Source organism: Ostrea edulis, chromosome 4 (assembly GCF_947568905.1).
Source record: "Ostrea edulis chromosome 4, xbOstEdul1.1, whole genome shotgun sequence".
Lineage (NCBI taxonomy): Eukaryota > Metazoa > Mollusca > Bivalvia > Ostreida > Ostreidae > Ostrea > Ostrea edulis.
Window position 1 is genome coordinate 18,730,599 of NC_079167.1, and position 14,789 is coordinate 18,745,387.

General features: G+C 36.8%; 1 protein-coding gene across 1 annotated transcript in view; it reads right to left on the reverse strand.

Moving 5' to 3' along the window:
- Window positions 1-14,789, reverse strand: part of LOC125670462 (protocadherin Fat 4-like) — a 249,559-nt gene that overhangs the window by 130,607 nt on the left and 104,163 nt on the right. Inside the window, exons 24-26 of the mRNA XM_056161239.1 lie at window positions 7,376-7,464; window positions 6,791-6,953; window positions 6,129-6,231 (exon numbers count right to left, since the gene is read on the reverse strand). Coding sequence (XP_056017214.1) covers window positions 6,129-6,231; window positions 6,791-6,953; window positions 7,376-7,464 — 355 coding nt within the window. The remainder of the gene's footprint in view (window positions 1-6,128; window positions 6,232-6,790; window positions 6,954-7,375; window positions 7,465-14,789) is intronic.

Here is a 14,789-nt window from a genome sequence, read left to right on the forward strand (position 1 = left end):
TAAACTATATAAACTACAAAATCAAAAATCAAACAATGATTTGCACATTAATTTCTAAAACTTGTAACCTACTGAAACAATTTATATAATTAATTTATGATAGCTCTAAACTCATAGATAATTCATTGAGCCGATGAATGAGAGTAAGAGATAAAGAAGGAGGGGGTGGGTGTAGACTGTATGTCGGCTATCGTTTGGGATAAAACCATTATGCAAAGACTATGACCACAGCAACTCTGCAGACGGCCCTGAGACACTTCCTGTGTATATCAAAAGTATACACAACACTCTGGTCTCTTGGCCAGGTAATATCCAGGTAAATAACAATGACCATAGATGAGCTCCGCCCACCTCCAGTGATCCGTGAAGAAACTTTACGGTCGTTTGGGGTCTTTAAAAAGAACCCTAATGAGCCACAACAATGACCATATTCACCTTGCTGTTAACACACAATATTCCTATATAGTGATCCATTATTAAGCCAAACTCTGTCACCGGTCTACCAATTACAGTAGTTTCCAAGGTATGTCATTGTCTGTCATTGGAACACCGTACATACTATAAGACAGTAGTTCTGTCATTGGAACACCGTACATACTATGGGACATTAGTTCTGTCATTGGAACACCGTACATACTATAGGACATTAGTTCTGTCATTGGAACACCGTACATACTATAGGACATTAGTTCTGTCATTGGATCACCGTACATACTATAGGACATTAGTTCTGTCATTGGAACACCGTACATACATGTACTATATGACATTAGTTCTGTCATTGGAACACCGTACATACATGTACTATAGGACATTAGTTCTGTCATTGGAACACCGTACATACTATAAGACATTAGTTCTGTCATTGGAACACCGTACATACTATAGGACATTAGTTCTGTCATTGGAACACCGTACATACTATAGGACATTAGTTCTGTCATTGGAACACTGTACATACTATAGGACAGTAGTTCTGTCATTGGAACACCGTACATACTATAGGACATTAGTTCTGTCATTGGATCACCGTACATACTATAGGACATTAGTTCTGTCATTGGATCACCGTACATACTATAGGACATTAGTTCTGTCATTGGAACACCGTACATACATGTACTATAGGACATTAGTTCTGTCATTTCCTAACAATTGGTATGAAACAAGTCAGGTAGCATTTGATAAGATATGTCATTGGTCAACCATACATACTATAGGACACTAGGTCTGTCTTTGAAAAACCGCACATACAATAAGAGGACGTATAATGGATGGATGTCTAGGACCTGTAAAATGACCAAAGGCATTCGACAATGATGTCCAATCTCAGCATTGCTTTTTTATTTATCGTAGAAATAATGTCGAAAAAAAATCACAATTCACCAGAGGTTAAAGGCTTTAGTAATGACCTTACGACTAATGAAATAAAAATACTTCAACATACAGACGACACATCACATTTTCTTTTTGCAGGATATCAGATCTATAGAAAAAGTCATTAAAATAATTGAACACTTTGGTCCGGTATCAGGAGTGCAACTCAATAAAAATAAATCTGAAGGAATACTATTAGGTCCTTTGAAACACAGATATGATAAATTATATGATATCAATATCACCAATGCACCCGTTGAATGCTTAGGAATATATATAGATCATGATGCTAATCAATGTTACAATAAAAACTGGACGGAAAAAATTAATAAACTAGAAGAAAGACTTACAATGTGGAACACAAGAAAATTAACCTTATATGGAAAATGTACCGTAATCAATACTTTAGCATTAACACAATTATACTATAGTGCAACTATATTGCAATCTCCAAGAAAAGAATCCATAAAAAAATAAAGGAAACAATCTTCAATTTCCTATGAGGCAAAAGAGAAAGGATAAAAAGATATACTTTAATTGGAAAACAAGATGAAGGAGGAATAGGTATTGTTGATATTGATTGTAAATTAAAAGCACTCAAGGCTGCTTGGGTAACAAGAATTTTCAATGAAAAACAATCATCTTTAAAATCTTTCTTTAATTCGTGTATTCTTAAAAGATTCATTACATCCGAATATCTCATAAAGACAAATACAACCAGCGCTGATGAAATAAAGCAAATTTTCAAATCATTACCAATATTTTACTGCGAAGTACTCAGTACATTGAATGAATGCAAATGTAAAACACATAAAATAAAAGAGATGACTAACGTTGAAGTATTGTCTCAAACTATATGGTTAAACAACTTGACTCTATTTAATGGTAAACTTCTTCTCTACACAGATTGGATAAAGAGTGGAATTTTATACATTAAAGACCTGTTTGATGAAAACGGAAATTTTCATGATATCAATTATTTTTCCAATATTCTTGTCAACAAGTCTAACTGGATTTGCGAATATAACACACTGAAAAATGTTTTTAATCCTGTCCAAATATATCACGATACTTCAAAAGGAGTCTATATAAACATAAGAAACCAAAGTAACATTTTATTAGAAAACAAGAGAAGAATACCCCTAAACTTGATAAATAGCAAACCAATATATGATATATTTATCAAAAAATCTTTATTAAACCCTACTGTGAGAGATTGTGAGCAAAAAGCTTCAATTTCAATTTTAAAGAAAACAAAACAAATATCTATCAGTCAAAAATCATTAAAATCAAAGACAAGCAATTAACAGAATTTAATTACAAACTCTTACAAAATCTACTTTTAATCTGTTCACAAATGGAATAAGAATGTATTTAATCAATGCCCGTCTTGCTAAAAACTCAAAGACACAAAACATTTAATCTTTGAGTGTAGAAACGTACAATTAATATGGAAAAAATTAGAAAATCATTTGAAATTTAATTTAAAATGGAAACATGCTGCATTGGGATTTTTCATGAAGAAAATAAAACTACCACTTCAATAAATTTATTATCATAATTTATACAGCTTATTGCATATATAAAATAAAGATGAAGTTAAGATATGAAAATAAAGAAGAAAATATCAATGACATTTCTTATTTTGTAAAAACAAACTTAATGTACCAATATGAGCTAGACTTATAAAACACTGAATTTCAACTTCAATTATAAATGGTTCTATGATATTTATATGACTTTGTGATGATAATAATAAAAACTAGTCAGACTATCTGAAGGGGTCTGTCCTTCAGTAGCGCTGCCTGAAGGGGAAAATATGGACATTGTGTGTTTAAGGCTGTTCCCCACAGGCAGCATGGCTTATTGAAAAATATCTCTACCATTTTTGTATATATTTGATATAGTATTATGAATATCGAATTTATGTATATGGATGTATATCTATATGTATGCGCATATATATGTCTTATATATTCATTTTCTTAAAAACAGGACCTTCTATTACTTTTAAATGCGGAAAATATTTTACTGTAAATGATAACATGTCATGCAAGTCGAAAAACTTACTATACTGCATTATTTGCAACGGGTGTGGCGAGGAATATATTGGACAAACCGGAACACAACTAACAGCGAGGATGCGTGTCCATCGCCAACAAATTAACGATCCCAGTACAAGAAATACCCCATGCAGCGAACACTTTGACAACTGTGCTAGAGGCAACTACAGCGTATTTCCATTTTATAAACTTAAAACAGAATCAACATCCATGAGACTTGCTAAAGAAAATTATTTCATTAAACTGTTTTCTCCTAAACTAAACAAACTTTAATCAATTCTGATTGTTAAACCTCTTAATTCATCAACTTTTATCATGTTAATGTTCATGCTTATTTTGTCCAAGTCACCTTTCCCGAATTTTTTGTATTATGACGTCATGTATGTATTCCCTCCTCGCAAAGACTATCATGACGTCATGACGTCACAATAGACGTCTCTAAGATAAACAACTTTGTATTCATTATTTAAAATTTGTATTCACCTGAGGATGGATGTTAAAATCCAGAAAGCGCTAGTGAATATATATTTTGGAACTGTATATTTTCCTGATTTTTTTATTGAATTATTTTGACTGTGTGATATCAACTCTTTCTATTTGGATTATATATATATATATACGTATGTAATTAATAAAGAAATACATCCAATCCAATGGGCCCCTGGCACCATAGGTGAGGAATAAGTGGGAATATCCTAGGATATTTTATCCCAACCAAAATTGTATGCTTGCAAATAAAATATATATATAAAAATTCTGGAAAAAAATAAGACGAAATTAAAAATAAGGCAAGGTATGTCACTGGACAACCATCAACACTCTAGGCTGACATTGTACGATCGTACTCACTACATAATTCCTAATGCTTCCTTATCACTCTTACAAGTTAAAACTCTAGTTCAAAGATGTAAGAAAATTTCATCAAATCAGAACCTGTGCTATCTAAATAAATTTGATCAAATGTGTAGATGAAAAAAGGTGAAGATATAAAACAGTCATCAATCTCATAATTCCAATAAAGAATACAAAAATAAGAGCGGTACAGAGGCAGGATCACGTGCCGAGGGGGAATAAGCACCTCCTATTGACCTGTCACACCCGTCGTGTTCTCTGCATATATATTTAGATCAAGTTGACGGAGTAATATACACTAGACTACTGCTTAACTAAATTGTACGACAGTGGTGCATTTTTTTTTATATAAGCCAACATTCCGCCCTAAAACCAACATGTTTATAAACCAACCCCCCCCCCCCTTGGCACCTGATCCCACCTCTAGTAATAAACCAGTCCTCCTAGGCACCAAATCCCACCTCTGATATACCCAGGAGCCCGCGTTTACCAAACTCCTGATTTTGTATTCCGTATAGGAGTTATGAGATTGGACACTGTTCGTTATCTTCACCTTTATAGGAGTTATGAGTTCGGACACTACGTTATCTTCACCTTTCATTGGTCCCACCATCTCTCTGCTGGAGGATGTGAAAAACTCTTCGCACAGAATCTAATTTGAACTACACGAATATGCTAGCGTACATATCATTATGTGCAATTGTAGTCTTGCTTGATATTTTCCTAACCCTTTTCAATGTAATAAATTGATCTGAACAAAATATCTGTTTCCTACTATAACAATTTAGCTGACTCTGGGAAGAAAAAATAAGAATTTAGGAATAATGTAAGTTTACAATAAGTCAACAATAGACACAAAGGTCTAAGTGGTTTGATAGAACACAAGTTAATACGTCAACAATTTTAACAGACACAGACAGATCCAATATGTTTACAATCTAAACAAACAAGTCGAATATGTCCAAAATTTAACAGGCACAGACAAATTTAAGATGCTGGTTTCAATTTAAACTAACAAACAAGTCCAATATGTCCACAATTTTAACAGTTTCCTCCTAGACACCTTATCCCACCTCTGGTGTGTCCAGGGGTCCGTGTTTGCCCAACTATCTATTTTGCATTGCTTATGGGATTTATGAGATTGATCACCCTTCGTTATCTTCAGCTTTCACAACACAGATCCAATATGTCCACAATTTTAATTGACACATATTCAATTTGTCAACATTTTAAACAGAAATACATCAAATGCGAGGGTGATGCCCACAAGTCCACAATTTTAAAACACACAAACGTCCAATATGTCCACAATTTCAAAACACACAAACGTCCAATATGTCCACAATTTTAAAACACACAAACGTCCAATATGTCCACAATTTTTAACAGACACACAAGAGTCCAATATGTCCATAGTTTTTAACAGACACACAAAACTCCATAATTTTAAAAATGTAGATTCAAGTCAGATCTATATTTTGAACATTACGTAGCTTGCATATTATATTTTGTTATCCCAATATCACTTATTTCAAGTCAGATTTCCATGTCACATGATATAGGGGATAAAAGGTTTCATCTGTCTGAAAGGTAGCTCATATTTATCTCATCAAAATAAAATGGTTTGACTGTCAGAAAGATAAATAATTTTTATCTCATCAAAATAAAACATTTTACCTCTCAGAAAGGTACCTCATTTTCATCTCATCAAATTTGAATCAGATTTTTTTTAAATAGGAGGATGCTTAGACTATAGACATTTTTGCATGATGAATATATAGTTGATAGAAGCACTATTTTTACAGTAATATATCTAGTTACGTTATATACATGTACCATGTGAAAATTCTGGTTTGTTATCGTTGACATCTGTAACATGGAGGACAAACGATGCATTAACTCCGGGTTGATTTAGCTCTCTTGAATCTGATGCAGTTATCTGGAGAAAATAAAAATTCCAGTTAAAACCTTTATTCCGGCACATTTTCTACATGTATACTGAAGTCCTTTCAGCACATTTACTTTTATTGACTAATTTTGAAGTCATATATATGGATTATAAACTCTTTTTTTCACGGCATGATATAATTTCAGACAATTCCCAGAGTTATGTCAGATAAAGTTATGTACTTTCCCATAATTACCGACCTGAAAACATTTTAAAGAAAAAAAAAATAATGTTGTAAATAAAACAAACATCATTGCTATAAAACAACTTCAGCAAACAAAAATATGTCATTTACTAAATTGGAGTTATATCTTAATCAACAATCTGATTACAGTGAAACCCGTATAATCTAACACCTGTTTAATTTTACACCTGTGTAGTCCGTTTTACTGTGCATTTTTATCTTATCTATATTCTCAAATATCTTTCTTCCATGTTATTAACACTGAACAATCTGAATCTTATCTAATTTGACACAAACTTTATCTCCCAGAACATGTTGTATTAGACAGGTTTTACTGCAATGTCAATATAAATACATTATACATACCGTGAGATTGTAACCTTGTGTTGTTTCATAATCAAAAGGACTAGCCAAATACAAGGTACCGGTGAGTTGGTTGATGAAGAAATTGCTCTCTGAATTTCCATCTGTGATCCAGTAGTACACCGATCCAAACTCAGCTGACCAATCAGCATCCGTAGCAGTCACACTGTGAAAATGTACACGCTAATAGATGAAAAAGATGAAGAAAACGAACAGTGTTCAATCTCATAACTCCTATGAGGAATACAAAATAGAGCATTGGGCAAAGATGGACCCGAGGATCTATCAGAGATGGGACCAAATGCCTAGGAGGAGTAAAGCTGTCGACTGTTCACACCCGTCGTGAGCCCTATACCTTGATCAGGTAAATGGAGTACCAGTAGTTCGTAGTCAATATAAGTGTATAAACGGACTAACAATGGGTATGAAACCCAACATACAGAATTTGACCCATTAACGGGTTGTATTGTATGTTGTATGTCAATCTTAAATGATACCGATCAGTTTCTCTTTAATTACAGTAGAAAACTGCAACACTATATGCCCACACCATTTCACCGAACGGGCATCCTAATAGACAGGACTTACCTCCCCAACTCTGAACCAACACGGCAATCTTCTCGAAAAGTCTTATCATAACTTTCGGGTTCGAACTCTGGACAGTGATCATTGACATCCTGTAGAATCAAAGAAAGACATTTATCACGAAGACTCAAATTATTTTTTTCTGTTTGATCCGTAGTGACATGTGCCCAGACCAAACACAAAATTGAAAAGAATTTGTTTCTTATTTGAAAGGGCAAAACGTTTTCTAGATTTGTTGAATTTGTAGCAGGTTTGGCGTTCGTACTTGGGGTTTTATTTATAGAATGACGACTATTGTGTAGCCAAAATGCAATATGATTATGAAATATGAAATGAATAACAAAATGAAGATACGATTAACAACATTCCCTTTAGGAAATTCCAGCTAAACCAAAGAGTAATTTATATACACTGATAAATAAACAATTGATAATTATAAGGGATAACCGCATACAGGCATACGAGATTCCAGTATGGAGTAAAATGTAAAGAAAAGAGTTGCTGGCTTGGTCAGCTGTCTTACTTAACTGAGATGTCCGCTGCACGACTTTACATAATCAAAGTACTGAAAGTACTGAAAACTGGGCTTACATGATGATATACTACACTACATAGTCGAGGTGAATAATAGCAAAGTTTTCTATCTCTTCATAGCTTGAGATTCTTAATTCAGCAGAACAGGTTTTGACACAGACACCCTGTTAATTTGTTCTCGTGATTTTCACTTAAATTTGCAGTACTGTAACTTACATAGTAAATACTAATACCAACACATTATGCAGCAGATAAGCGTTGAAAAACAATGAACTGGAAAATTGTGTTTGAGCAGAGAAACAGTATCCATAAAGAATCTAGATTTTTGGGGTAGCATTTGCGCATTAGAACCCCAAGTTTCCATGTACGAGATACTTACCTATTTCTCATGTGGTGTAGACACTCATTGATTTGCACAGAGTGCTTTGAAATGAACTTTCAGTTTGCGTCAATTTTTTTTTATCACATTTATGTTATATATACATCAAACACCATTTGAATATATTCTTCTTAAACAAACATCTATATCTTCCTTCTTTGTTGATTTAAATTGTGAAATTCTTTCCATCACCACAACATCCACATGTATATTGGCATCATACCGTTACAATGAAATAACAAAATAATCAGAAAAGTACTCCCTCCCCCCGTGCTGAAAAACCCATTACATGTTTCAATATGTAGGAGTATGGAAAAGGATGACTGCTACCTGAAATATACATATACAATATAGTTATTAGTCATCTACTCCCCCAGGGACAAGTTATTTTATGGTATACACAAAACTGAAAAAGTCCAAATGGTACCTATAAAACTAACACAGGAAAATACAAACACACAATTTATAAAAATAATAATAAAAAGAGAATACAAGAATCATGATAAATGTCACTGAATGTTTCTGAAACATGCACTGTTCATACAAAATTGTTATTCATCACTATTGCTTTGCATTCAGGCATTGTTACAACGGTTATGTCTTTGTAGTGATAAAAGTTTCTTGAGTTGGGCTGTGTTATGAGACCTAAGATGAGCAAGAACACGTGGTACTTGCAATTGGACCGCAGATGATGCATCCCTGACAGGTGTGTGTGTGGTGTCTCTTCCATAGCTGGCACGTCAGGTGGAGGAGTGTGGTCGGTCGACCAAAGTTAGGACGTTTGGGCGCTAGAGCTGTCTGTAAGGAATGCTGCTGAGAACATGCCCTGGTAGATAATTGGCTCAAGCCGGGTTTTGACGGTAGAGCACACGGTAACTGCGGTCTACATGGTGGTGGTGACAGAACTGAAGGCGGTGTCACCTTCGACACTGCTGTCTCAGACGGAGGGGTATTTTGGGGACCGCATCTAGGGACTGTTCCAGAAGTGGAGTTGGTGCTACATATACATCCTTTGTCCGCATGCTGTGGAAGAGGTGAACTTTCTAAAGTGTTGACGGTTGCAAATCATGACATGACATAATTCGAACAACATACAGGTGATATCGACGGAACTCGATAACGACCGCAGTGTATTTCCATCTCCTGGGGGTGTTTTCAACCAAATTTTGTAAGTAGACATGATACCATATTGTCAGTGGCGGTAACCTTTGAGTTTGCCCATTCCACTTTTCATGTTTCCTTGAGTGTCCTCGAGTAAGTCCCGTTTCACGATGTGAGAGCAGTTCTTTCTACCTATCATGGGAAGAGTATATCTGCCCATCAAAATTGGAATGTCATCACGATGGGGCGTCCAAATCAGATCAATGCTGGGGGAAATTTAGTCTCTAGATCTATTGTGTGGCGATACATCAGCAATGCTCTCTACATCTAGGGATCCTCTAGCATATATGTTGTCCAGTCTTCACAGCCAGTTCCGCCTTGCAGTTTACATATGGGTTAGCAACAGACAAATTGTCGATAGGGTGTCTGGACTCAAGTTCTTTCCCCCAGATACATGTTTGATTGTGAACCTGTATCCAAGAGTTTTCTCTTTGAGGTTGAGTAATCGTCTGTTATCAATGTCAGTGAGTGAGCTATCATTCAGTATCTGTAGAAGAGGTGTGAGATCTGTAGCAACAATGAAGTCCTTGAATCCCAGTACATAATAGCGTGTTTTGATGGAGTACACACACAATTGCCAAGGCCTCACCTTCGACGAGAGCATACCCGCTTTCAGTTGGGTGTGTAAACCTGCTTCGAACTAAACATAGCTGTTTATCATCATTGCAACAAGCAGGAGTCTTCTGCACACATTAGCAATACTTCTGCATCATGCAGAAGACAATGCCACCAACTGATCAATCAGTGGCAAGGCAGGTCGGTCGACGAGGGTCAAATAACCGCACACCTTTTTTCATATCCTTTATGATAATTTTATTGGACTGGTGGAAGACCTTGTCCAATTCATCTGTCCAAACGAATGGCGTTGATGGTTTCGAAAGAGCATGGAAAGACTTCATTTATGTTATGACAAATGCAAATGCACCCTGGTTTAGAAGTCCGAACCAGGCTCTCGCACCGTAATGTCAGTGGGAGTGGGGAAGTTCCTGATGGCTTCAAGGAACTTGGCACTGGATCGTGTATTAGTTGAAGTGATTGTAAGCCCTTCAAACTTAACAACATCCTGCGCAAATTGAAACTTCTCTGGATTCAGTGTAATGCCGTTACTTGCACAAAGATCAAACCATGCACAGGCCTCAATGGACTTTGCCCACACACATGTGTCATCTACACATTTGACCTTGTTTTGGAAGTCAGCAATGATGACATCAAAGCACTGAGTATACGCATCACCAATGTCCAAAAATCCTTGTTGAGCCACCTTGTACTTGTAGTGGCCCCATGGGGTAATAAATGTGTGAAATGTCTGTCTTCTTCACGTATCGGCACAAAATGGTATCTGTCACTATTTTCTTTGTGTCTTAGGGAACAAAATAAAAAGGGTTTGGAACATAATGAATTTGGCGAAGGGGACACTGATTTTGAGGTTGCAGGTCTACTGTCTTTCTTGGGGGTACCACCAGCCTTGCCGGTGACAATCATCCTTGAGCACCGTATTGTGGCTGTATTGGGACTGACGTGCTCGAGAACGCCAATGCGAACATCTTTCTCCAGGTAAACATATACTTTTTCCTGCCGGTGAAATAGAAATAGGGTTGGCTTGTGGACAGCCACAGGTGTGGTATTTTGAATCTATATGAAGTTGGAGAGGCTCACACTCCATAAGTGGCAGTGGCTGGTGCTCACACACATTAAACACTAACTCCATGATAGTCAAGAAGCCATTTCTTCGGCGCCTCTAAATGCTCCTCAGTAGCCTGCAACCCTGAGGGTAACCTCCTCGGCAGTGAGGTGGTTCCCGTTGACATCATGGTCAACTGCACAATACCTTAACAGTCTTTTGCAGATGCGTTAATGTCGTGGGGTAGTAGGGTAGTACCTGGAAACGATGTGTGGATTATTCCAAGAGACACAAGAACTTCTCTACAAAGGAAAACAATTCTCCATATTATCAGAAACATTATACATTTATTGTATGATAGTGAGGGAGATATGACGATTTATTCACCCAAGAAAAATCATATTCCCCGAGGGCAACACCCGAGGGGAATATGATTTTTCTTGGGTGAATAAATCTTCATATCTCCCGAACATTCATGCAATAAATTGTTTATTATACCGAAACAAAGCAAGACTACAAAAATGTATTTGAAATTGGAGTCCGCTCATCTATACATTGTATGTAGTTGAAATTGTATTAACAGTAACGCCGCGCTGTCAACGTATTAGAAGGTACAAACAACGAATTACAGTGATATGATAACCAGTTTTGTATTTCCATTCTCCATGAATGCTGATTTACTTGCTTGTTTTTTTTTCCTATCATCCAAAACCAAGCGATTTAATTGTATATCAGAGACCTGCATATTTTGTGCCTTACGAACTATCAAAGTACAATGACTCGGACGCATTGTGACGTCACAATAAAATTCGTTTACCTTGATATTAAATTTATGGAAATGCACGAGGCTGCATGTTTGTTGTTGTCTGCGTCATTCGGAACACTCGGGTTTGCTCATTTAACTGGACACGAAAGTGAAACGAGATATCCGAAGGGGTGGAACACGACGTTTTGTTGCAGGGCAAACACGACGGTCACGTGACCTTCTCGGCCAATCAGATTCTGTTTTACTAGTGATTCTTTATTTGAGGTATAATAATACAAAGTATGCATGTCGTTTTGTCGGAACCAGCTACGTATTTGACAGCGGCATGATGCTAGCTCCCATAACATCAAGGTCTCCTTTTATAGCCCTACCCATCACCAGCTTGACCGGGAGAAGTTAATCTGTCTTTATTTCTAGCATGAGGGTAGACTTCATGGGGATGATTGAACTTGGGCATCCTGTATCAGCAACCATGGATATATTGATAAGCTTAAGTCTGGATGTATCCAGAATGGGGTGTCCAAATGATGCATGATCCTCAGGCAGCAGTTTCACATGCAAGAGCTTGTTCTGCGTATGGTCAGTTTTTAAAACGAGGCAAGATACTGACAAACAAGCTGATGGTACAGGGGTCTCGATTGAAGTAAGCATTTCGCAAATTCTATGGTCGTTACAACTATCTAGTTCGTCAATGCAACCTATCATTGGGTCAAATGCTGTCTGACGTGTTAGGCCGTTCTTGGCACACTGATTTTGACTACGGATAACTCTGTTTACCTGATCAGGATATAGGGCTCACGGCGGGTGTGACCGGTCGACAGGGGATGCTTACTCCGCCTATGCACCTGATCCCACCTCTGGTGTGTTCAGGGGTCCACGTTTGCCCAACTCTATAATTTGTATTGCTCATAAGATATTTGAGATTGATCACTGTTCGTTATCTTCACCTTTTATGCACATACAGCATACGTTGAAGTCTGGAAGGACGAGTAATCCATTTTCCCTCGAACACATGAAGGTCTAAGCGTCCTACAGAAACTTTATGTGTAGACTTTTTAGCATTAAGAAGTATCTACGAGTTGAGGTCTGCCCTGCTCTATGTGGTGCACAACTGGTCATAGGTCATAGACATAACCAGCATTATCGTAGTCAATGTCCTTGGAGCTACTTCATAGGGTATGGTCTTTAGGTGGGTTATTGCAACCTGTTGCCTGTGAGCAGGCTTTAGATGAAGCATTGCGGTGGCCCGAGGCACCACAAGCAGTGCACCTGCAGCATTAAGTAGTATAGTGTCCTTTAAATGCACATTTAGCACATGTGAATGTCCAGGCCTCGCAGTTTTTATATCTGGCTTTGTGGTCATTTCTATTCCCGTGTGACGGATCGACACATACCCAGCACTTTTTTCCAGGAGTGGTAGGTGTTTTTGGAGTTGTGCGAGTAGCACATATAGCACCTACAGAATCTCCCACGGCACCTTTAGTTACCTTACCCTGCTCCTTCTGCGCAATGGACGATACTGTTACCTCCACTGATTTGTCAGTTTCAGGATCTCCAAGCAAGTCAGACATGATTTCAGGGTAGACACTACCCCTGATAAGGTTGTCCTCGATAATTTTGTCATTGTAGTCGACCTTATGAGTGCATAGTGGTTCCTTGCACTTGGCCCTGCGTTGACAGAATGCAGCTTGGCCTTGAAGGCTTGCTAAGAATGACCGGATGCCTGTTCCAGGGGATTGGGTCATCCTGTTTAGTCTCATGCGATGAACTAATGTTCTCTTATCTTCGACATCAAGTCTTTTAATTGCACCCTTAAGATATGCCTCATCGATGGTAGCAACATCACAACGAAGATCACGCCTAATATCACAGGAGTAAAAGTGGTCAGTAGAGAGTACGTTGTTTGAGATGGCCATTCCGACCTTGTACATGTCTCACTACCTGATAAAAGCTGATCATTGATCTCGATCACATCCAGCACATATGGTTCGTGGGTCCAGCTTTAGCTTTTGGGGTGATGGAGGGGTATGTACAGAATGTGCAGTCCTGTTATGAATCTGAAGAGCAGTGGTCAGGGCAGCCGCAAATTCTTCTCCAAGCTCCTGAGATGTCCATCCGCATCCTTTTATTGGGCACATAAAATCTCCAAATTAAAAGCCTGGGTTTCAGGAAGTGGCTAATGACAAAGAATGTGGATATAACACGGAAAATGTTCAGTTAGTAGTAGTCATAAACAAACATACATGTCTATATATTACCCTTCTTCGTTGATCTAAAGGATGACCGCTATCTGTTATATACATGTACACAATAGGTATTAGTTACTTCTTATATCTTTTACAAATACATGTACATATGGTAAAGAAAACGGTCCAATATATCAATGCTTATTACACAAAGATTTTAAGGTTTGGCAATCAAATTCATTGCAATAATTGAAAATATATATATATAATTTCATTTTTGACCACTACATAATGTATAAACAAAAATGGTACATTGCGTCAATGCAAAACAAGATTTTAATCAATTACATAATGTAAAATCAAGTTATGTCAATGCGAAAAAAGTTTTTTTTTCCTTCAAATTTTGAGCATCATGCCATTAAATTTTAAAATGCAAAACATTCTTTTCCAATCATTCTAGAAATTAAGTTCTTAAAAATGTATCGGTTTCAGAAAATTTCGGATACAGCATTTTCCTAGTAATTACAGATATACAGTTTATAAAGTTGTACGCATGGTACGATTAAAAAGGGAAATTTCAAATTTTTATTTTTTTCATTTTTAATGTTTACAATGATTAATTAAGGTAATTGTGATGGTCAGCAAAAAATTGGAATGTCAGTTTTCGAGCTCCATGGGAAAATAGAGCTCATAATTTCATTGTTATGTAAACAAGGTTCGTGTTATGTGTTTGTTTACATAGGTTGGATATACCAGTAAAAGTTTCGTTT